Raw genomic sequence first — 24,404 nt, forward strand, 5'->3', positions numbered from 1 at the left:
CTGGAGTCAGAATCTAGGTGACTATCACCAGGTTGCTTATTAGGATTCTGTATGAGTAAACCTGATGCTACTCTTCTCCTGGATGATAAGTCACACATTGTCTACCTGTATTAGTGACTGGGATATTATCTACACATTCCCCAGTTTCCCACATCAGTGTGTGGATGGACACTGTTTTGTACGTACAAAAAGGAGGTGAAATGGTCAAGCCTACTGTGCCTGGAGGTAGGGGATCCATAGGCTGGAGAGGAACAGATTTCACCTCTCCAGGGGGTATCTCAGTTGTCCCAGCTGCATACAGCTCTATTCTCCCCAATTGTAATTCCCTTCTGCCATTAGGTTGCTTCCTGGCTGGTTGACTGTGTAATCCCCTTCTCCCATCATATGGCTTTCTGGCTGATTGGTCATGTCTGGGTACTGGACTTCTAGGCACTCCCTGGGTGCACCATTGGCTGCCATCATGCCCCAAGTGTTTTTTGCCTTGGGCCCTGGGGCTGGGCCCCTCATCCCGTTTCCCTGAATCTGCATTCTGAGGCCCAATGGAAGCCTCTGTTGCATTTTGGACATGGGGTACTGGGTCTTGTTCTCCCACCTTGTTTTCCCATTCTATCTCTATACCAACATTGAGCTTTCAGATGCCCTACTTTTCCACACTGAAAGCATCTACGAGTCTCTCTGGAAGTCCCTTGCCAAGAGGGACTCTGTCTTCCCATGTTTGGATTTTGGGAAGTCTGCACCATAGCCTGGGTATAAAAGGCATCTGTGCCCACTGTGGCACAGCGTCTTATGATCTCCTCTAAAGGAGCATCCTTGCACAGTCCTAGTATAATTCTTCTGCAAACCTCATTAGCATTTTCCTTAGCAAGTTGCCTTATCAAAATGTCTGTTAATGGATTTTCTCCCTTTGTTCTTGTGATAGCTGTCTGCAAACGTCCCACAAAGTCAGCAAAGGGTTCATTTGGCCCTTGTGTTATTTTTGTGAAGGCCCCACCCTTGTCGTCTTTATTGTGGAGGGAAGCCCACATTTTTGATAGCATTAGCAGCAATTTGCTCATATGCTGCCATAGAATAATTAATTTGTGCTGCGACATCTGCATAAGGACCGACACCTGTAAGTAGGTCATAGGTGATTGCAGCATGAACTCCACTTTGACTATTTTGTTGGGCTTGTATCCTACAGAGCTCACTATATTCAGAAAGCCACAAGTAGTTTTGTCCAGGTTCTAGGCATATCTTTGCTATAGATTTCCAGTCATCAGGGGTTAAGACTTCAAAGGCCAAATTTTTTAATAGCATCTTAACATAAGCTGATGTAGCCCCATAAAGAGTGCAAGCTTTTTTCAGGTCTTTGAGGATATCTATATCAAAAGGAGTGTATCTTCTACTTTCTTGACCTGAAGAATTAAACTGTTGAATTACTGGAAAAATGTGGTGTTGGAATTCCAATACATTTCTCCCTTCTTCTTTGGCCTTATTAGTCCCTTTCGCAATCTACTCAAAGGAGCAGCTGGACGCTGGGGGGGAGGTGCTGGTGCTGTCACTGCCCCCCCCCCCCACTACCCCTCCTCCCTCCATCCCGGAGGGTGGAGTTGATGGAGGAGAGTCAATTACCTGCTCCTCAGGTGGGGCTGAAGCTGCCTCAGATTCACCCTGCCCTTGAGCCTCACTTAAGTCTCCATGCCCTGTGGGGATATGGCCATTAATCTGTTCTTTGTCTTCCTCCTTTATCTCAGGCTTCCGCATTTGGCTATTCTTAGAGTTTTTTCCTTTTCTCCTAGAATTTATACGGTATTTTAAGGCCAACTGTATCGTATTGTATAAATAGAATGCCTCGAAGGGAACTGACTGAGGACCATTTTCAATGTTATATTCGGAGAGCTGTTGACCAACCAATGCCCAGTTATCTAGAGAGATTTGCTCTTATACCCAGAAGTTTAGCTGCCTGTTCCCAAGTTACAAGTAGTCCTTCCTCTTTTATCAGGTCACGCAGGCTTTCTATAGCACCACTCCTGGGTGGGGCTGGGGTTGGGGGGGTTGGGGTGGGGGATGGAGAATCTTTACCTAGGATCTGTCCCATTTCAGCCAAAAAGTTACTGCTTTAGTCTTTAAGAAAATAAGTTCCCTGTTTTCTTATACTCACCTAAGTTCCTGGTCACTGGAGACTTCTTCAGTGAAAGTAGGGTCCTTGGTTCCCACGCTTGGGTGCCAAATGTAATGACCACATATTTAAAATCAGCCGGAGTCAGGAATTCAGGTTAAGGGAAAAATCTTCAATATTTATTGAAGTGAAGAGGTGAAAAAGGATTTCGATAGCAAATATAGGCAAGAAAGGTTGAGATAGCAATATGGACAGTTGCGACAGGAAGCCAGCTAACAGAGAGAGATGTGAGCTGAGCAAACAGTGGCAAGGCAATCCCAAAAGTCTCTCCTTCCCCTTCCTTTTCCATTCCCCTGCCTCCACCCACCAAAATCGTCATTTCCTATACAACACATCAGGACTTGCACAAAGAGTGGGTGGGGGCCATTCTTTCTCCAAGCTTATATATTAATAGAGTATGGTCCAATTACTATTTAGCCTCATGTGCTTGGGACCTCAGTGCATCAACTCAAGCCTCAGCCCATTACATACATGTAGTTTCCATTATTCATTTTTATAAGATTTTGTGTTCCAAAATTTTTCCCTCATCTTTTACCTCCCTGTTCCCCAAGACAGCATATAATCTGTATAGGTTAAACATGTGCAATCTTTTAAAACATATTGCTATATATGTCATGTTGTGCAAGAAAAATCAAACCAAAAAGTTTTTTGTTTGTTTGTTTTGCTGAGGCAATTGAGATTAAGTGACTTTCTCAGGGTCACACAGCTAGGAAGTGTTAAGTCTGAAGTCAGATTTGAACTTAGGTCCTCCTGACTTCAGGGCTGGTGCTCTATCCACTGTGCCATCTAGCTGTCTCCAAAAGAGTTTTTTTTTTTTTTTTTTAAGGTGAAAATATTCAGTCTCTATAATTCTCTTTCTGGATGAAGATGGTATTTTCCATCCTAAGACTATTGGAAACCAATTATTATTAACAAAATAATTTCTCTTTACTTATTTTGGTGTCTAATGGAGAGGATGCTGGACAGAAAATTTCATTGGTTAGATGATGACTGATTACATAGTAGGTGTAAGTTTTTTCTTTACTGTTTGATATTTGCTGTAGCTCTTAAGCAAATCACTTAACTTCCTGGGGCCTCAGTTTTCTCCTATTGGAGCTCTATTGCTGTGATCCTGTGATCTACCTCATTGTACATGTTCCATCCAACAATGTACAGATCTATGTTGCTTATCCTATCTGATTCTTGTCTGTACTTCACTCTGCATTTTTCACAGATATATTGGGCAACATGCTAGGGGCTTTTCTCTTGATCGCATCATTTCACAAAAACTATTGGAACACCCAAGTACCATACTCCATTGCTCTTATTTTATGACTCACCTAACATCTCTCTCCTGGACTCTTCTTTATTCTACTTCTCCTAAGAACAGTTCCTCTTAGGTTATATGCTCACATCTATTTTGTGCCTCTCTATTGACCTTTTAGTGAGCTGCAACTTTAATTCTTTGTGACTTGTAAGTATATAGCACCAATGCAGTTTCTAAATTACAATTCAACTTCCTTTTTATTTTACTCAATTCCAGGTCTAGTTCTTTGTCCTTCTACAGTACCTGTCCAAGACATATTTCTTCCTGACTTTGAGGCTAGCTCTCTATCCATTATAGCAGATTGCCCTTTCTCCATAAGACAAATTTATATTCTAAATTGATTTGAGTGCAGTATCTTTTCATTTGATGAGGATGTCAAATGTTTATTGGCTAGTTTCTAAAATCTTTAATTCTGCTTTTGACGTTTGATTTATATCTCTACACTTGGGAAATAGTAATAGTTAGTGTTGATGTCTGCTCTTTTTATTAATTCCTCATTTTGAGGTCACTAGTAAACCAGATTAGCATTTCCTTAATTTCATGCCATATCTTCTTATTTTCATCCTTCTAATTTGATAATTATTTTGATCTGTTCTCTAAGAAGTCTGTAGAATTGAGTCCTACATTGGTACATGGTTGTTTCTTCTCAGAATATAATGTTTCATATTTTTTATCAAGTTGTTCAGTGTTCATTATGTTTAGTATTTCTCAACTTTCTAATTGATTCTGTATAGGTATGATCTAAGCCTTTCATAATCATCCGTTGTTTGGTTACTGTCATTTCTCAGGGGTGATGTCAGTAAATGAAGTGACATACTTTGGGACTTAATTTATTTGTAAACATTGATTAGCCATTAAGTGAGAAAAGCAAAAAGAAGGGGCTCTGGAAAACAGCATCACTTATCAAAGAGCAGTATCCTTTTTTCCTACCTTTTCCAACTTCTGGATGTATACATACTTTATGTCTCACCTAGCTCTTCCACTGTTCTGCAGGTTGCTAGCTCTACTCCTGCCTTTATACTTGGAACACTCAGCATACATTTTATTGATTCACTGGGTCTCAACTCCTCTCACTTAGATTAATTCTTCACTTTGTATCAGATATGTAAAGGTGCAGTTATGTCTTAGGGATCATGAACTTTGTGATCATGAATTCTGAATTCCCTTCTCTCCTGTCCTTTGATTCCTCACTCTTCCTAAACCTCTTTTTCATATTCATGAGGGCCTCTAATCTCTTCATCTTTCTCTGTTCTCTCTAATCTCTGGCTGCACTTAATTCATTTCAGTTTTAGATGGGGAGAGGCTTATGTTAGTAATAATTGAACAAATACTTGGTTTTATTAAACAAAGAATGCTGAAGGACAGTGCTATAGTTTAAACATTGAAGATTAAGCAAGGACCCTTCTACCTTCAATTTATCCACTGAATTAGCAGGATTGGCATTGTTATATTGAATATAAAGAAAATTCCATTTTAAAAGCCTTGATTTGCATATTTCCAATGTGTGCCTTCTATCTTTGGTTTCACTGCTTCTTGTGTATCATTTTAAATAACTATACATTCTAATGACTAGAGTAATTGTTAGGAGTTAATTGCTAATGGGTAATCAAGTGGCTAGGAGAGATTGAAAGATGCCTTCCTAGCAGTACTGAATACTTTGGCATTAGGATAAGACTAAATTCAATTAATTTAATGGAACATTTTTTTGTGGTAGTCAGAGACTAATTTGTTTGTCCCTATTTAGAAAGTCAGAGAAATTAGGAAAATAGGTCCAGATAAACCTGAAGTAGGAGGAGGAGCTAGAGAAATAGGCAGTAGATTTCCTTAGTGGTCCTGGAGCTTAAGAGAAAATTAAACTTTCAGTTCAACACTTAGACTCATTATATAAATAGAGTGAAGAGGAACTCTACTCAATATGATGGAATGAGTGGGACGACAACAGTTCAGTTCTCCCACAAGTACTCCAACAAGAAGTTTAAAAAAGACTGAAGAAATTATTTTTTAAAAAAATCTAAAGAAAAAGTAAGTGCATTTTGCCAGCCCACATCTACACAGAGACAGCCAGCAGATGAGTACTGGGGAAGGTGTTCAGAGAGAAAAGGCTAGCTAAGCTTAGGAACTAGGGTTAGGTTAAGGAAGCGTGAAGCTGTGATCAGAGCCAGGAAGATAGGAGCTTGCACCAGGATCTAGTAAAAAAGACAGGGGTCTATAATTGTGTCACCATAGAGAATGACCTGTGCCCTGGCTTGTCATCTAAAACCTGTGTCCTAGTCTACCCAACACATGCTGAGATACTGAAAAACACTCATCACCATTGACCAAAGATAATTTAGGTCACTAGCAAAGGTAGTCACAACAGTCGTGCCAGAGTATCCAGTAAGTACTTGGCACTGAGCTGGAGTTTGAAAAATGTTTATTGATTGATTGAATGATCTACATTGGTAGAAGGAATTTTCCTCAGCACATTTTCCCTGTACTAGTAATAGGGAAAGGGAGGAATAGTAGTTCCCCCCTACATTGGAATAGTAGTTCCTTAAGGTATGAGAAAGGGAAATATTACCAAAGTAGGAGTCAGAAAGCAGAAATGGAAATGGAAATCAAAGCCTGAGCTAGGTGAGCTAAATAGGTTTGGAGCTTTGGAAAATCAAGTGTTATTCATTCAGCAAACATTTACTATTTTCCTAATTAAAGGCCCATTGGAGAGCAACAGACAGATGGGAAGAATACCTGCTGACTGGAATTTGAAGCCAAGTGTGATTGGTTGTCCAGGGCCAGCAAGGAAATAAAGTGGACTCACTATGTCAGTCAGCTGCAAAAGGAGGAGGAGGAAGTTAAGTTGTAGAACAGCAGTAATATAGAGACAAGGATAATAGGACATATTCTTGGAGAAAGGATAATTCAACTGGACTGCAGAGGAGGAATGTGCATGAAAAGATAGAAGCAGAACCAGATTGTGGAGAACTTTGAATGTCAAGCTAAAGTTTATCCTAAAGATCATATATCTAAAAAATATAAAGATTCAGCATCTTAGTTTTAAAACCATCCTGCCTGTTTATCTGTAGGGAAATTTTTTTTTCTGATCTTTTTTTTGTGTTCTGTTCCTTTTAACTTTTTTCGTTTTTTTGCATGACTATATTATTACTATTCTTACTTGACCTCCCAGGCTTATCTCTACCCATCCCACCCCCAAACTTGTCCCTTATTACAAAATGCATAATTAAGCAAAACAAATCCACATATTAGCCCTGTGATATGTTTTGTTCCATATCTTAGTCCATCCCCTTTTAGAAAATGAATAGCATATTTCTTCATAGATTCCCTAGAAACATGATTGGCCATCTCATTTAACAGAGAGCTTATTTTGTCTTTCAGAGTACTTTCTTTTTAACAGTATTTTAGCCACTGTATACATTGTTCTTCTGGTTCTCTTTACTTCAGTTTTGTATCATTTTTATATAAGTTCTTCCAGGTTTATTTGAATCTATCCCTTTCATCATTTAATATGGTGTAATAATATTCTATTATATCCATATGCCATTTTTTATTTGATCTTTTTCCAATTGATGGGCACTTCCTTCCCAGTTTTTTGCTACAACAATGTGCTTCTCATATTGTTTTGTCTCTTATTTATATCTGACAATATATACTTAGTATAGTGGTATGGCTGCATCGAAGGATTTGTAGTTTAATGACTTCTGGGATATATTTCCAAATTATTTTCTAAAATGTTTGAATTATTTTAAAGCTCCAATAGTACTTTGGTGGACTCCAATATTCAATACTTTTTCTAGTGAGTAGAGGGGTGATGTGATCATATCTGTTTATGTTAGTCTGACAATGGCATAATGAATGCATTAGAGTAGAGCTAAGAAGATTTCTTACAAGGTTGTTGAAATTGTTTAGGCAAATGGTAATGAGGAATTGTACTAGGATGTGAGAAGTGGGAATAGACAGGAGAGGGTGGATTTGAGAAATGTTACACAAGTAAAATGAACAAGATTTGGTTACTAGTTAGATATGAGAAGTGAGAAACAGAAGAATCAAAACAGTAAAATTTCATAAAGAGACTGAGTGAATGCTAATATTATTAATAGGAATATTGAAGTCAGAAAAGTATGATTCATACTTTTGGAAATTCTGAGATGGAGATTCTAGGAGACTGTCACAGTGACAGAGTGTAGGTATTTGGAGTTCTAGTCTAGGACTCAGAAGAAAGGCTAGAACTGGAGATATAGAAGCAATAGGTGAAGAGTGAGATTGTCTAGGGGATGATTAGAGAGAAGAAAACCAAGAACAGACCTATGAGGAACTATTTCTGTTAAAACTAGAAAAGATAAAATCTACAGTTTAAGGAGTTTTTCAAAAGTTGAAGAAAATCAGGGAGGATGAGCTAGAAAAAGCTCATGTAGGTGGCAGGTAGGTAGTGATTGGTCACTTTAGAAAGCCATTGCAGTGAAAGTAGATGGAGCTGAAAGTCAGATTGCAACAAGTAGATCAGAGAGTGGGTGATAAGGGAAATGCCATCCTCATGCTTTCACCTATCTTCAATCTCTCGTTGTCTCTTGGCTTCTTTCCTTGTGCCTCCAACATGCCCATGACTGTTCCAGCCTCAGAAAACCCTCCCTTGGTCCCTCTAACAATTGTCCCACACCTCCTCTACCCTTGTAGCTAAATTCCTTGAGAAGGCTGCCTACAGGCTCCCACCCCTCTTACAGTCTGATTTCTGGTCTCGCCATCCCCCTGAAACTGCTCTCCTCGGGATTACCTGGGATGTCTTAATTGCTCAATCCAGGGTCTTGTTTCCGCCTCCTTCTCGACCCCTCGGCAGCCTCTTTCACTTCTGATTAATCTCAGCTCTGTGACACTTCCATCTCAGTTTGGGGGACAATATTTCCAGTTTGCCTTCCTAACCACTGGTCAATCTTTGGGTCCCCACCCAGCTCAGGCCTTCTGCTCTTGGGTGTCTCTCAGGACTCTGCCCCAGCCCCTCCATCCTGTTTCACTCAATGATCTTTCATCAGCTCTCATGGATTTCATTACTCCACCGACCACTCCCAAGTCTATCTATCTTCCCTAACCTCTCTGCTGGTGCTGCTGTGGGCTAAGCACCAAGTCTGGAGGCAGGAGGACCTAAGCTATTTATGTTTTCCTCAAGTTTTGGACTCTAAGAATGAGTGAAAAAGGAAACAGCAAATTACTGCTAGAATCTCTGTCCTATAGATGGGGTCCCAAAGAGTCAGAACAGGCTGAAACAACTCCCCAGCAGGCCTTGCGTCTCCATGTGCCTTTGGGACATCTCAAACTAGATGTCCAGTACGGATTTTCAACTCGGCATATGCAAAACTGAACTCATTATCCCCTTCTCTAACTCCTCCCTACTTCCTAATTTCCCTATTATTGTTGAAGACAAGAACACCCTCCCAGTCCTTCAGACTTGCAATCTGGGCATTATCTTTGACTTGCCCTTCTCTTACCCCATATATCTAGTCAGTTGTCAAGGCATAGTTAGTTTCCTCTTTGCAACTTGTCTCTCAGACAAGAAAGAAAGATGTTCCCTTTCCCTCCTCTGACTCTGCCATTACCCTGATATAGGCCCTGAGCCACTAACAATGGCCACTTTGCTGTTTCATGAACAAGATACTTTGCATCTCATCTATGGGCATTTTCTCTGATTGTCTCCCATGTCTAAAATTCTCTCCTTCCTCGTCTTGGCCTACTACCTTCCCCAGCTTCCTTTACCCCAACTAAAATTCCATCTTCTCCAGTAAACCTTCCCAGCCCCTTAACTCTAGTGCTTTCATCTTCCATATAGTTTGTTTGTATCTTGTTTGTTTGTTTGTTATCTCTCCCACTAGATTATGAGTTTCTCATAACGCCAAGGCTTAGCACGATACCTGGCACATAGTAAGCACTTAGTAAATGTTTACTGATTGATTAACAGCCACAGAAATGGACAACTTTGTGACGTTTGGCAAAGGAGAGTAGAGACGGGACAGTGGGTGCAGAAAGTAAATGAGTCAAGTAACAGGTATTTCAGAATTAAGGAGACCCAAACATAAAGTATGGGATTACTCTGACCATATGATCATGTGGGAAAGAGACAGTGATTTCAAAATAACAATGGAATTTAAGTGCCTTACACTTAAGGCTTACAACATGTATCAGATAAATACAAACTAATTAAATAAGAGATTAGTTATCATTAACCAGTGGTATCAAATAAGTTTTCAATGAGATGTGGTCCATCAGTTAGGCTTCCAAACAGAAGTGAGGAAAAAGTACATTCCAGATACAAGGGGCAGTTAGCATACTGGCATGAAGAGAGAAAAGGTTTGGGATCATCAAGCAAATTAAATAGACTAGGATATAGAATGTATGAAAAAGAATAATGGGAAATAAGGATACATGGGTAGGCTTTGACTAACAAGCCCAGCAATCTGTTGTTTTTCTTACAGTTAGTAGAAAGCTACTGAAGATTCTTGATAATAGTATTGTCATTATCCTGTAGTAATAACAGTTGATGACTGTGATTTAAGATTTTTTTAAATTTAATTTTATTTAATAATAACTTTATATTGACAGAATCCATGCCAGGGTAATTTTTTACAACATTATCCCTTGCACTCGCTTATATTTCGATTTTTCCCCTCCCTCCTCCACCCCCTCCCCAAGATGGCAAGCAGTCCTATATATGTTAGATATGTTGCAGTATGTGATTTAAGATTTAACAAGCGTTTCACATACATTATCTTACTTTACCTTTCCAGCAACAATATGAGGTTTTAATACTTCAGGTATTAATTTCTCTTTTACAAATTAGGACACTGAGGTTTACAAAGTTTAAGTAACTTACATAGCTAGTGTCAAAGGCAGGCATTTTGAGATAAATCTAGTATTTTTAAAAACACTTTTTATTGCTTCCTAATATCTATCACCTTCATGACCAAAAGTGCAGTTCTCCCTTATAACAGAGAAGCATAGTTAAGCAAAACCAACACTTGTGTGCCCCTTTGACAATGTATGCTTCATTTTGTAACATAAGTTATATGAAAGAGGGAGGAGATGATTAAAAACTGGAACATAAATGGGCAGGAAATAAAATGAAGGCACATTTAGAAGACTTGGAATGAGTGTGATCAGGAAAAAAGTGGAGAGAAAGAGAGTAATAACTCCAAGAAGTTTGAGAAAAGGAGGTGGGGTCCCGGGAGAAGCCATGTTGTATTTCTTAATCCCCTTGGTGAAGTAGGAAGCATAAATCAGCTGCTATAAATGTTAAGAAAAGGGAAGTGGTAAGACCAAAAAGGAGATTTGAAAGTTTCTGTAGAAAATTAAATAAAAAGTAAATAGTGGAAAGAGTAAAAAAATTGTTGAGTCATAGCAAAGGGCCTAGCTGAGTCTGTAGACTAATTTGTTGTAGATGAGATTATACTAATCTCATGACTTTATTCAATGATGGTTGGCAGATGGAGATAAGAGCAGAGAAATAAGGTGGCAGGGTTATTCATATGTAAGGAGTTGAAATAGTGAATGTCAAGAAAGCCCAAAGATCTATGAGAGTAGTTTGTTATTATTTAGTCCTTTCAGTATTGTGATTCCATTTGGAATTTGCTTGACAAAGTCATTGGAGTGGTTTGTCATTTACTTTTCCAGCTCATTTTATTGATGAGGAAACTAAGGCAAACAAGGTTAAGTAACTTGCCCAGCATCGCAAAGCTAGTAAGTATATGAGGGTGAATTAGAATTCGGGAAGATGAGTCTTCCTAACTCTACTGTGCCACTGAGCTGTCCTATGAGAGTTATTAAAGGCTGTGAAATAGTAAAGTGGTAGATCATGAGGCTGATTTAGAGAGACAAATATAACTGACAAGAGAGAGGTGATCTGCGATAATAAATCATGGTCAGGGACAAAAAATTTAATGTGTGAGTAAATGGGAGAAAGAAACTAAGCTATAGTGGGAAAGTATTATTTCAAAGTACCTATTCCAAGAGAGATTCCTAATCTGGGATCTGAGGACTTGGGTGGGAAAATAATTATGTCTTTATAGATTGTCAAAGTTGTCAGGGACAGATAAAAGGTTAAGAAACTTTGCAATAAAGATCATAGAATCTTAGTCAACAAAGTTTTATTCAGCGTTTACTGTATGCCAAACATTGTGCTAAATAATGGGAATGTAAATACTAGCAAAAGGAAAGAGCCCAGGCCTTCAAGGAGTATACATACTAAGGGAGAAGGACAGCATATAAAAAGGAGCTGAAATTGTAGATAGAGAAGTCAGGTTTGTAACTGAAATTGATAGAGAAATCATTGGCATTTGTAAGGCTACTAAATGAGTCATTGTGAATATGTATACTTTTCAGTTCAAGATTTGAGGAAGGAAAGGTAAAGCTCAACTTTACAAGGAATTTAGCTAGTTCTAATTTGTCACTACAAAGGATAACATATACCCATTTGAGGTGTAGGCCCCTGGATTCTATACATCTTTCTTCTGAGACGTAACTTAGCCCAAGTGAGATCCAAGGAGGAGATAGCTAGTTTTACCAGGATCACATTATGACTATGTATACTGAATTTGGGAATTTACATGGTTTTATTCTCAGGAATAGAGAGAGAGGTCACTGGTACCAATCAGTCAATAAATGTTAAATGCCTAATATGTGTGAGGTCCTGGGCTAAGCATTAATAGCATTTATAAGAGTGTACATGTTGTGCAGTTCTCAAACTTTTTGATCTCAGAACTCCTTTGCATTCTTAAAAATTATAGAAGACCCCAAAAGGCTTTTGTTCTTGTGGCTATGCTAATGTTTATGGTATAAAAGAGATATATATTAAGAGATAATTTTTGGAAAACATTAATTCATTTAAAATAATAAACCTATTACATGTTAACATGACTATCATATTTACATAAAAAATAACTTCCAAAACAAAAAAAAATTAACAAGAGTGACATTGTTTTAGATATTTTTGCAAGTCTCTTTAATAAATAACCTAATAGAATATAGTTGTTTTCTCAAATCTGCTTCTGCTTTCAGTGTATTATAATATGTCATTTTAGTTGGGAATATATAGAAAAAATTGGACCTCACAGATAAGTAGGTAGAAGAAGGAGTATTTTAATAGACAAACAACATCTTGGTGCTATTATGAAAATAACTTTAACAACCTGCAAGGGTCTTAGGGACCTCTGGAGGTCTGCATACCATAACTTGAGAAGCACTGATAGAGAGTAAGAAAACCCAGAAGCCTTTAAATATTCTCATCAGGAGTAAACCAAAGTGTTAGAAATTCTTTTATTCTTTGGTGGGTATATCAGTAATTTTAACTATTTGATGCATCCCATTCCTCCCCAAAATTAACTCTCAAATTGAGATCTCTGAGGGTGATGGCAGGAAATGATATGAGGGAAAAATAAGGTACAAAAGTTACAGAACAATTTTGGAAAGTAACTCAGGGTGCCAGCCACAAGGATGGAGAGAAGATGTTAACACTGAGTGAACTCAAGGAGAAAAGAGTGGTAAAAGAATAGTATGAAAGTGGAGAAACAGTGTCATCCTCTCCTTAGTTTTGTAAATTGAAGGAAAATTAGAAAAAGAATGATTTTCAGTGAAGTTTACAAGAGATATGGTGTTATTTGAGGAGAGAATAAATGTGGAAAGTGGTAGTTGAAAAGTTCAAGGCTGTTAAGTTTGGGGTAGGAGTCTAAAGGAATCAGTAGAATGGATTTAGGAGCTGAGTAATACAGGTTGAGTTGACCTGGAAAAGAAATAGATCTGATTGGAATACAGATGAAGGAATAGGAGGAAATAATAAAGCTTGGGCTCAGACCATGTTAGTAGGGAAATTTGTGGAGAAATAGAAATTATGCAGCAAAATGGGAATTCATGACAATCAGCCTTCAGGAGACTACTAAGCCAAAATGGGGAGAGGAAAATAACATGGGAAGGAAGAAATTTATTTCTTGAGGTTTGGAGAAAGGTACATCCTTATTTAAGGATGCACCAAACTCAGTGGGAAGCCCAAGACTAATTCTGCTTCCTTAGCTGCAGAAACAACAATCTGAAGATTATTCAAAAAACCTAATTATTTTCATGTATGTTAATAGGGAGCCAAATTTTTATTTTCATAATTCTTTTTTTTTCTAATTTTGAATTCCAAATTCCTCTCTTTCTTCCATTCCCTCCTCCATTCATTGACAAGGCAAGCAATATGATACTCGTCATATATGTGAAGTCATGCAAAACTTATTTTTGTATTAGCTATGTTGTCCCCAAAATAGGAAAGAAAAACAGTAAAAAATAATATACTCACAATTCATCAGTTCTCTCTCTGGAGGTGGATAGCATTTTTCATCACGAGCCCTTTGAAAATGTATTTAATATCATTAAGGTCCATAAATACAATTGAATGTTTATTCAAAAATCCAAACTTTGCTTGTCATGTTAAAATGGCGAAATAATTGCTGTTGAATCGGAATCCAGTTGCAAGCCAATTGAATTGGGCCTTAAGACATTAAAATTATGAGGCATCTAGAGGAAAAAATGGGAAGATTTGTGTCAATGGATACAGAGTGAAAAACAGCATATACAACAGCTACAATAATGTAAAAAGAAATTCCTACTAAAGTAAAGCTGAATGATGTATAATTCAGAAATAACTGTTATAAGATAACTTAGATAAGGGATGAGAAACTCCTTTTCCTTGTAGAGGTGAGGGACTAAGTGTATGGTTGTTTTGCCAATTCTTTTTTTCTTAACTGTTTTTCTTTATTATAAAGGAAGTTTCACTTAGGGAGGGCATTGAGAGTGTATATCTGGAAATAATTTATGTTGTTAATAACTTGGGGTAGTGTTGAAAACAATTTTTTTTAAAGGCCATTGAAATTAGAGTTGAATTCTTTCCTCTTTTTTTAACTAATGAATTTCATTTAAATGAGAAAGAATTAGCATTTATTCCTTCTGCTGGAGGTTGACTTACTGTATTTCTTACAGCCCAATTGTGGAAAACAGTCAAGAAAACACCTACTCCTCTGGATTCTCAGGTTCTTCTGCTTCCTCAATTAGAAGTATTTCCTCAACTAAATACCTTCAGATTCCTGAGAAATTAGAACTTACTAATGATGAGAGTATCATTCATCCTTTGGGTAAGTGATTCCTAAGCCTAATAAAAACCTATCTTAGTAGTTCTAGCATGTGTTATGAAGAAATGGCCATGAATCCTGAAATATCTAAAGTGTATAGCATGGCCCTGATTTAATCTGGGAAATCACTTTGTTAAGTGAATATTGGTAACATACTCTGTTCTTTTTTTCATTTGAAATTTCTCTTTTAATTTCAGATGTATTGGATAACACTTTCACTTCTGCCCCTACAGATAATTCTTCCCTTTCACCCTGGTGCTTACAGCAACGTAAGCAACTGCTTGACTCACTGCCAGAGTTAAGGGCCTCTCCAGAATTCTATTTAGAGGAGAGATCCATGCCTGAGTTAGAAGTAGAAAAAGAGATTGAGTTAGGTAAGTATCATTAAAAGCCTACATCCCTTTTTAACTCTTGGAGATGATTGGGTACACTTGGATGCTATAGCAAATATCTTAGAAGTTTTTGGACAGGAAAACAAAACCTATAGAAACCTATAGAAATAAAAAATAATGGTGAACCAGGGCTTAATCAACAACAGTTTGTCATTTATCCTGTAAGCTTCTTTAATTAAAACATGATTTTGATGAATTAATTAGAAATTATGATCCTCAGACTTCTGGGAGTCAAAGTGGTGGAGTAAGCAGTAAATCACCATAACTCTCCCGTTTTCACTTACAAACAACTCAAATGCATGCCTCAAGTTACATTCTGGAACAACACATTCTGCAAAAAATAAAATAAATCACAGGGTGAGCCAATCTTTTAGCCCAAAGAAACTTGGAAGGTCAGCAAGAAAGTCTGTCTTGCTTGGGTCAAAGGGGAACACAATCCAGGACAGGAAGCATCCCAGTGAGATGGAGCAGGCAGATGCCAACACCAGAACCCCCTCACATGCCTCAGCAAAGCCAAACTTCTGCTCCAAGAACCACCACATGTTTTAGTGTAGCCCCAGACAAACACAGAAATACCTCATTCACCTCAGCATTGGGATCCCAGCTCAGCCTTAGGAAAGCTGCTAAACTCCTACAGCTTCCAGCAGTACCAACCACCCCCCATGATACTCCTATCAATATAGCACCAGACATGAAGGTGGCCCTCAGGGTAATATCAGTGCAGCACCATGTAAGTAGCCAAGGGCTTATAGATATCCCCTAGCACACTAGGGGTACTGAGAGAGTACCCTTTTCATTTTGAGAGCAGAGGCCTTAAATTTAAGAGAAAGGGAAATGGCCAAAAAGATGAGCAAAAATAACAAAAAAAGAATCTGACATAGAAAGTTATTATGGTGACAAGGAAGACTGAGACACAAACTTCAGAGGAGGACAACAGTATCAACCTATGGGCAAAACCCCAGAGAAAAATAGGAAATGGTCTCAGGCCCAGAACTCATGGAAGCTCAAAAAGGAATTTAAAAATCACATTAGAAGAAAAAATGGGAAAAGAAATGAAAGTGATGCAAGAGGAGTTATGGGGGAAAAGGTCAATAGCTTGAAAAAAGAATTGTTTAAAAAGTAGAATGGACCAAATGGAAAAAGGGATACAAAAATCCATTGACAAAAACAACTCCTTGAATACAATTGGCCAAATGGAAAAGTACTGCTTTGTAATATTCCTCATCTAATATTTGCTAGATAGGTAAACACAAATATGTTCTACAATCATTCACAATCTGTTTCTTACATGTCAAATGGATATAATAATAATAATAATAATAATAATAGTCAGCCTTTATGTAATGCTTTAAGGTTTAAAAAGATTTTTATAAATATTAACTCATTTGATCCTCCTTGGAAGATTGTGATGTTCTTTTTCTTTAAAATAATATAATGGTGGTTCTCTCTGGGAGAAAGCAGATTTTCTGGAGGCAGTCTTAGTATCAGTTAAGAGTTATAATCACCCAAAACTCAGCCAGGTGATAAAAGTTCAGATCTTTTATTGTCTCCAATAAGTTAAAAGTACAAAAGTTAACTGAGAAAAACAATTCCTTAAAAAAGTTAAAATTGGGCAAATGAAAGCTAATGACTCTATGAGAATTAAATTCAAAAGAATGAAAAAACCCCCAGAAGATCAAGTAAAATATTTCATTGGAAAATAGATACAGGAGAGACAATGTCAGAATCATTGGGCTACCTGATGCCATAATCAAAAGGAGGATCTGCACAGCATCTTTCTTTTTTTTTTTTTTTTAATTTTTATTTAATAATTACTTTATATTGACAGAATCCATGCCAGGGTAATTTTTTTTACAACATTATCCCTTGCACTCATTTCTGTTCCAATTTTTCCCCTCCCTCCCTCCACCCCCTCCCCTAGATGGCAAGCAGTCCTATATATGTTGGATATGTTGCAGTATAGCCTAGATACAATATATGTTTGCAGAACCGAGCAGTTCTCTTGTCTGCACAGCATCTTTCAAGAAATTTATCAAGGAAAACGTTCTCATATTCTTGAACTAGAGGACAAAATAGGCATTGAAAGAATCTACCAATCACCTTGGGAAAGAGATCTAAAATAAAAACTCCAAGGAATATTAAGGAATAAATACTGCTGGTAGGCAGAAAGAAATAATTCAGATATCAGGGAGCCACAGTAAGGATTACACAGGACTTTAAGGAGCTACAATAGTTAAGAATTTATTTACTATTTTTGCTCTAAATAGTATCATGATAATACTGTTATTATGAATAGTAATCGTTTATATTAGACAAAGTCAAAATTAAAGATTGAGTCAAGAAAGAAATCTACATTATATGTCAGCCATATTATTTTAGATGCATATGTATGAATATATGTGAGTATGTTGGCATATAGTTATTGTTTATGTTTATAAATGTATGTTTATAGATATATGTATATGTGTTTGGGTCTGTGTGAATATGTATATATGTCTATATAAATATTTTTATGCTTAACTTATAGCTTGCTTAGGAGAGGGAGCAAATAAAAGGGGGAAAAAGAATAAAAAGTACTCAGCAGAGAACAAAATAATGACCTACAAGGAAGCACAAAAAAAAAAAAAAGGATACTCATTAATATTATTTCTTCTATTATATATGCTTTCTTGAAGTAGAAATTTATTGTTATATACTTTGAATCCTCCCTGATGTTCTGCTGGGCCCAAGACATTTTCTTTTTCTGTCTTTTTTCTATTCTGTTTTTTCTTATTCAATAAAAAGAAAAAATATAATTAGGAAAAAATAAAATAAAAATAGCAAAGTGTCAGAGATCATGAAAAATTATATTCCAGAAGACAAAGGAGTAGGACTACAACCAAGCATCACCTATCCAGCAAAATTAAGCATAATATGTCAAGGGGAAAAAATGGTACTTCAGTGAAATAGGAAGATTTCAAGCTTTCATAAGAAGACCAGAGTTGAACAAAAAATAGGATCTCCAGTATTAAGACCCAAGAGAAGCCTAAAAAGTTAAAAAGAGAATAGAAAACATAGACTTCAATGGAGTTGAGCTATTTACATCCCTACATGGGAAGATGATACTTATAATAATTTAAATTTTTTTAAAATTTAGTACAGATAGTACATCAAAGGTTTTGATATAGAGTGAATTAAAGTGACATTAAAAAAAATAAGGTATGAGAAAGAAGAATACACTGGATGCAGAAGGAAGGAAGCAGTAGAATGGAGTAAATTATTCACATGAAGAAGTGCAGAAAAACCTATTATAGTAGAGGGAAAGATGGGAGAATTTGTGATAGCCAGCCATTCCTTGAACCTTACTCATCAGTATTGGCTCAAAAAGGGAATAATATACATAATTAATTGAAAAAAGAAACCTATATTACCCAACAGGAAAATAAGAGGTGGTGAAGATAAAAAGAGGAGGAGAGTGACTAACAGAAGAAAGGACAGATTGGGGGAGGTGGTAGCAGAAACAAAGTACTATTGAGGAGGGAAAGAGTGAAAGAAAACAAAGCAAACAGGAGGGAAAATAGAATGGAGGGAAATAGTTATCATAAGTAAAAGTGAATGGGATGAAGAATCTCATAAAAAGGAACTGGAAAGTGTGGAAGGGAACAAAAATCAGAATCTTACAACATGTGGGCTAGAGAAGAATCTACTATGCTTCAGCTGAAATAAAAAAAAGCAGGATTAGCAGTTGTGATGTTAGGCAAAGCAAAAAAAAAAATAGATCTAATTAAAAGAGATAAGGAAGGAAATTACATCTTGCTAAAAGTTATCAAAGGAAATGAAGTAATAGCAATACAAAAAACATAAGAACCAACTAACTGGTATAGCATCCAGATTCTAAAAGGAAAAATTAAGTAACAGGTTCATAACCAAAGGAGATGGAAAACATTATGAAATTTAAAACAGACAAATTCGATTATATTTAAAAGCTTTTTGCACAAATTAATCCAGCCAAGATTAGAAGGAAAACAAAGCTGAGAAATAATTTTGTCAGCAAGTGTCTCTGCTAAAAGCTTCATTTATTAAATATAGAGAATTGAATCAAATAAATGAGAATACAAACAATTCCCCAATTGATAAGAAGTCAAAAGATATAAATGAAATTTTCCAGTGAAGAAATCAAAGCTTTCTATAGGCATATGAAGAAGTGCTGAGAATCCTAATTAGAGAAATACAAATTGAAACAACTTTGAAGTACTATCTCACGCTTATCAAATTGGCTAATATGACAAAAAAGGAAAATGATAATCGTAGAGGATATGGGGGAAAATGTGACACTAATACACTGTCGGTGGAATTGTGAATTGATCCAGTCATTCTGGAGAGCAATTTGAAGCAATTTATAAAGTACAACCAAACTTTGCATATCTTTTGATCTAACAATACCAATACTATCTGTATCCCAAAGAAATCATAAAGGGAAAAGGACTGTGTACAGAAATATTTATAGTAGCCCTTTTTGTGGTGGCAAAATGATATGAACAGAATCAGTAAAATATTGTACATGGTAGCAGCATTATATAATGATAGAAACTGAATTGTTTTGATATGCAATTGGTGGGAAAAGTACTATTAAAAAAGATTTTGAAAGTTATTCTAAATGCTACTTGATATGAATATGATATTTCTTACACTTAAGGTAGACACTAAGGCTAAGTGTAGCAATGCTTAGTGTAATTCATAAAAGTAAAAAATTTCTTAACAGGCAATGAGGATTACTATATCAAGCAGGAAAACTTGATCGGTGAAGATTACAGGATATTTTGGATAGTTCCTAGCAACTCTGAAAAATTAACTCTAATAAAGGTAAGAAAAAAGTGTTTATATTCTCCATTTCAACTTAAATATTTTATGTGAATAGATTTTTCTAGCATTAGTAATTATATGGGATACTTGGTGCTTTTAGCTTCTCCAGAAATGTATAGAATTCCCTTTCCTCAAAGTCCATGGATAGATAAAAAGACCAATTTTGAGTGAGATTGGGGTCAAATAAAAAGAATTAGAGATTCGCGGATAGGAGTCAGGAATTGAGTATCATAGGAATTAGACATCAAGCAAAATGTGTCAGGATAATGTCAGCCTCTCAGCTTTTAAGTTACCAGATTTTGGAACTGGCAATGTCACAGAGACTTGTAAGCTAGATAAAAATTCCCATCACTAGCCTGGGAAGTAGAAAACAAAAAAGAAAACTTGAATTTAGCTCAGATTAGTATTTCAGAAGAGCTTCATTAACTTTTAGGTATGCTGAAGAAGGAAATGTAATTTAGTTAGTAATCCAACCACTGGCTCACCAAGTTATAAGGAAACAAAATTTCTCTTTTTATACCAAAATTTTATCTATATACCAAAAGAAAAGCTGCAGGAGTGTTTCCTCTACCCTTCTCTCCACCCCAGCATACCCAGAAATACTAAGGTTATGGGCTAAGAGGTGAAGTAGGATGCTACTTTTCTGCTCTGCACCTCTTGGGTCACTGAGTTTTGATGATCATATCAATAATCATAATTTATCCTTACAAATGTGTTGCTGCTGTTGTTCAGTTTTCAGTCCTGCCTGACTCTTCATGATCCCACTTAGGCTTTTCTTAGCAAAGAAAACTAGAGTGATTGGCCATTTTCTTCTCCATCTCATTTCCCAGATGAGGAAACTTGAAGCACATAGGGTTGAGGGACATGCTCAGGGTCACACACAAGTGAGTGTCTGAGACCAGATGTGAATTCTGTCCCTACATTGCCACCGAGTTGCCCCCATGTAGCTTTATAGACATAGTGGGGTTCAAATAATACATTTTTGTATATGAACAGTACTTAAGTAATTTAGATGCCAGACTTTTATAATTAGCATTAGAATGCTAAAAGATTTCACTTGACTGACTTTTTGATCTGCCTTTCCAAATGAATCAGCAAAATTTAGTTCATTCTAGAAGTGAAACTATCATAGAAGTGACTTAGCTATGGCCACATCTTTGTTGCAGTTGTTTGTAGGACTTGAAATTTCTGGGTCATAGCCCTGTTGGAATTAAGACAGACTGATTTGTTTATATATTTCAAATAAATTTGATTGGCTTCTTTTGTTTTTATAGCTTTTCACCCTCCCAAAAGGAGTAGCTTCCAAAAGGGAATAAATTATAATGGAGTTCCTTTATAATAGAATAAAAGAGAGTGTGTGGGGAGGTGCGGGGGGGAGAGGGTAGGGAAGCAGTTCATAAAAACCAACCACTATTGACATTATCTGTCATTATTCATCTGTAGTCACCACTTCTGTAGAGGGAAGAAAAGAAAGAAGGGAAAGGTTGGGACTTTGAATTTAATTTAATTGATACAATTAGTCTTTTTATTTTTAAACAATCATTTTCAGGTGTATTCTCAGCCTGTACCATGGGATTATTATATCATCTTCAACTTAAGAGAGCGTCTGAATGAAGAGTTTGATCACAATTTCAGTGCTGACTGCAGCTGTTATCTATACCAAGATGGCTGTATTATTTTGCATCAGAATATAAATTTTTTCACACTTTGGGTTTGTTGGATTACTTTCTTTAAAACTGTAACATGTATATATTTCTCAAGTAAATATAGTGAAATATGACCTGCAGAGGTTTTTGTTAATTAAGTGTCTGATACTAGTTCTGTTTCTTTTCTATTTGGCATATACATTCATCAGGAAAAGCATATGAGTTTGATTGGAATGAAGTTTCATTCAATTTAGCTGTCACTTGTTTAGCACGTATTATGAATGTAACCTACTATACTGGCTGCTGCAGAGGATTCAGAGATGAGTATAGTATTCCTCAGGAGTTTATATGTCAGGCTTCAAGAATAGAGCAGGATCTTAGTAGTCCAATGGGGTTGTGGGACAATATTCACAGTTGAGAAAAGAAAATGAGTCAAAGTTCTTGGAGTATATTTGGGAGCAAAAGATCCATAAAATCCTAAGATGCAGAATTGAAAAGGATGTTAGAAATTATCCATTCTAACTTTCTAATTTCAGGCAGGAAAATTAAGGCCTAGGGAGATTAAATAACTTATAGTTATTTAATTATATAGTAGTGAGCAGCAAAACTGAATTTTGTATCCATGTCTATAGACTCCAAGTTCAATTTTCCCCCATTATACCACATTTCTACTGTTATCCAGTTTGCCTAGATCATAGAATACTTACAGGAAAGTAATACAAGGTAAAACTGGGAAGATAGATTAGAGTCATGTTTGAAGGAGCTTTGAATATCCGAATAATGAGTTTGGACTTAAACAGTGAAGAAATTTCTGAATTTTTTTAAGCCAAAAAAAGATGATCAATGTTGTACTTTAGGAATATTCATCTGGCAGTTTTGTTTAGCATGAATTGGAATAGAGAAACCACTTGGGTTATTATAATAGTTTAGGCAAAAAAAAAAATTTCTAACCTAGGATGATGGAAGTAAGAATGGAAAAAGAGGTAAATATAAGACTTGTCAACCAGGGTAGACTTAGGTTTTATGTGGGGAAAAGTGAATGACTAAAGATTTGAACTTTGCTTTCTGGCGAAATGGTGATAAGAAAAGTAAGATTGTTAGGAGGAGGTGGTGATTCAAGAGGGTAATGCAGGGATGTTAAATTTGGTTTTGAGCATGTTTTTGAGGAAGCAGTGGGATTTGATAACCTGTTCAACAGGTGAATGGAAATACAGACTGGATCTTGAAAGAAGGATTGAAGCTAGAGCTATACTTCAAGAAGTTATCCACAGGAAGATGATAATTGAAGCCATTAGAAGTAGATGAGATTGCAAAGAAAGTTGTGAGAAGAGAGGAGATAGAACTTTGGAGAAAGCCCATATTTAGGTTTTGGGAGAAAAGAGAGCTCACAGAAGAGAGGAGCAGACAGAAAGAACCAGTAGAGTTGAGTGTCACATGAATCAAGTGTTAGAAAGTATTTCAAAAAGAATTAGGTTCAAAGGTTTGAGAAGAAATACCAAGAAAACATCATTGGGTTGGTCATTAGAAAATCCTGATTAGAATTGAAGTCAGATTGCAAAGGGTTAAAAGAAGAACTTGATGCTGAGGGAGAAGTGGAGGGGAAGGATTTAGCAGAGTTTTTTTGAGTGATGTTTGTAGATAAGGGAAGGAGTTGAAGAAAGATGAAAGGGAGAGGATGATTGATAGATGTCCTGGGAATTTAAACTTTTGTTCAAATTCTGAACTTATTAGAAATATCGATAGGTGTACTCTTAATTTATGCATGGTGTATATATCTGAAACAAGAATTTAGCTTATGGCATGTTCCCATTAGTTTTCTGTTTTCTGTTTCCAGGATCTCCTGCAGCACAGTGAATCCGTTGATTCTAGAGTAGCAATTTTGTTTATTCACAATCTCTTGGCATTAGTGGAGAAGCTGCACAAAGCAGAAATAGTACATGGAGATTTGGGTCCTCAAAGTCTGATACTTGGAAACAGGTTGGATACTGTTTTTCATTGTGTTTCACTTGTGCTCTGCCTTAAGACTTGAAATTCTTGCTACTTTCTCATGTCTTTTGATGAACGTGAATGCATTTAAGAATAAAATTTCTGCTTACTAAAAATCAGTGATGGTTAAGAACAGTCTATTTGGGACCACCTCTAGAAATTTCTTATTTTTCTGTCTGAGATTAATATTTTGAGTCTCAAGAAATAAAGAAATATGGCCATGTCCTCAAATAAATAAGGCACAACATTACATAACAATCAATAGAACTCTAATCTATGGGAAGGTTATTGATTTTGGTGTTCTTGGATGGAGATTGGACTAGATGATCATAACCATAAAGGAGGGAAGAGCCTTCAGTTATGTGCCTATATCTATAAAGTGGATATCTAAAGAACCCCTAGAATCCAGAGCAAGATAATAAAACCCTTGAATGAAATAGGCAGTGTCAGCTCATCCTAAGTAGCCCTACAAGTCAGCCAGGACTGCAATGCAAAGCTGAGGATCTCAGCTAATGACAATTGTGTAAGCTTTCTACAGCTCTCCTTGCTTAAATAGCATTTGAACTTAGCCAGGTACAGGAAATTCTTCCCCAAGCCACCAGGGGGCATCAGTAAAATACATAGATGGATCCATAAAGAAACTGAATTAACATTGTAAAGCTTTTTTTTTTTTTTTTTTTTAAACCCCCTAGCTCTTTCAATTCCAAAAGTGTTTCGGAATTTCACTCTAATAATTTTTAAAAAGTGAAGTTCTATACTCAATAAAAACTTCTGCAGTTAATAACTTTAAAGTGAAAGAGCCTGTCCTGGTTTTAAGTGAAACTAAATATGCAATTGGATCTACAAATGCAAATTATTTGAAAATATGATATTTCCTAGTTGTATAAAAAGAAGAGAACAAATTGAAGGTGAAACATAGTTCATTTGTTTCTATCA

The 24,404-nt window shown here is 36.4% G+C and overlaps 1 protein-coding gene across 1 annotated transcript in view; it reads left to right on the forward strand.

Annotated features, from left to right (window-relative positions):
* Positions 1 to 24,404, forward strand: part of BUB1B (BUB1 mitotic checkpoint serine/threonine kinase B) — a 67,705-nt gene that overhangs the window by 37,533 nt on the left and 5,768 nt on the right. The window contains exons 16-20 of the mRNA XM_051977068.1: positions 14,454 to 14,605; positions 14,836 to 14,976; positions 19,736 to 19,836; positions 21,386 to 21,547; positions 23,317 to 23,459. Of these exons, the coding sequence (XP_051833028.1) occupies positions 14,454 to 14,605; positions 14,836 to 14,976; positions 19,736 to 19,836; positions 21,386 to 21,547; positions 23,317 to 23,459 (699 nt within the window). The remainder of the gene's footprint in view (positions 1 to 14,453; positions 14,606 to 14,835; positions 14,977 to 19,735; positions 19,837 to 21,385; positions 21,548 to 23,316; positions 23,460 to 24,404) is intronic.

The sequence above is a fragment of the Antechinus flavipes genome, chromosome 2 (genome assembly GCF_016432865.1).
Source record: "Antechinus flavipes isolate AdamAnt ecotype Samford, QLD, Australia chromosome 2, AdamAnt_v2, whole genome shotgun sequence".
NCBI lineage: Eukaryota > Metazoa > Chordata > Mammalia > Dasyuromorphia > Dasyuridae > Antechinus > Antechinus flavipes.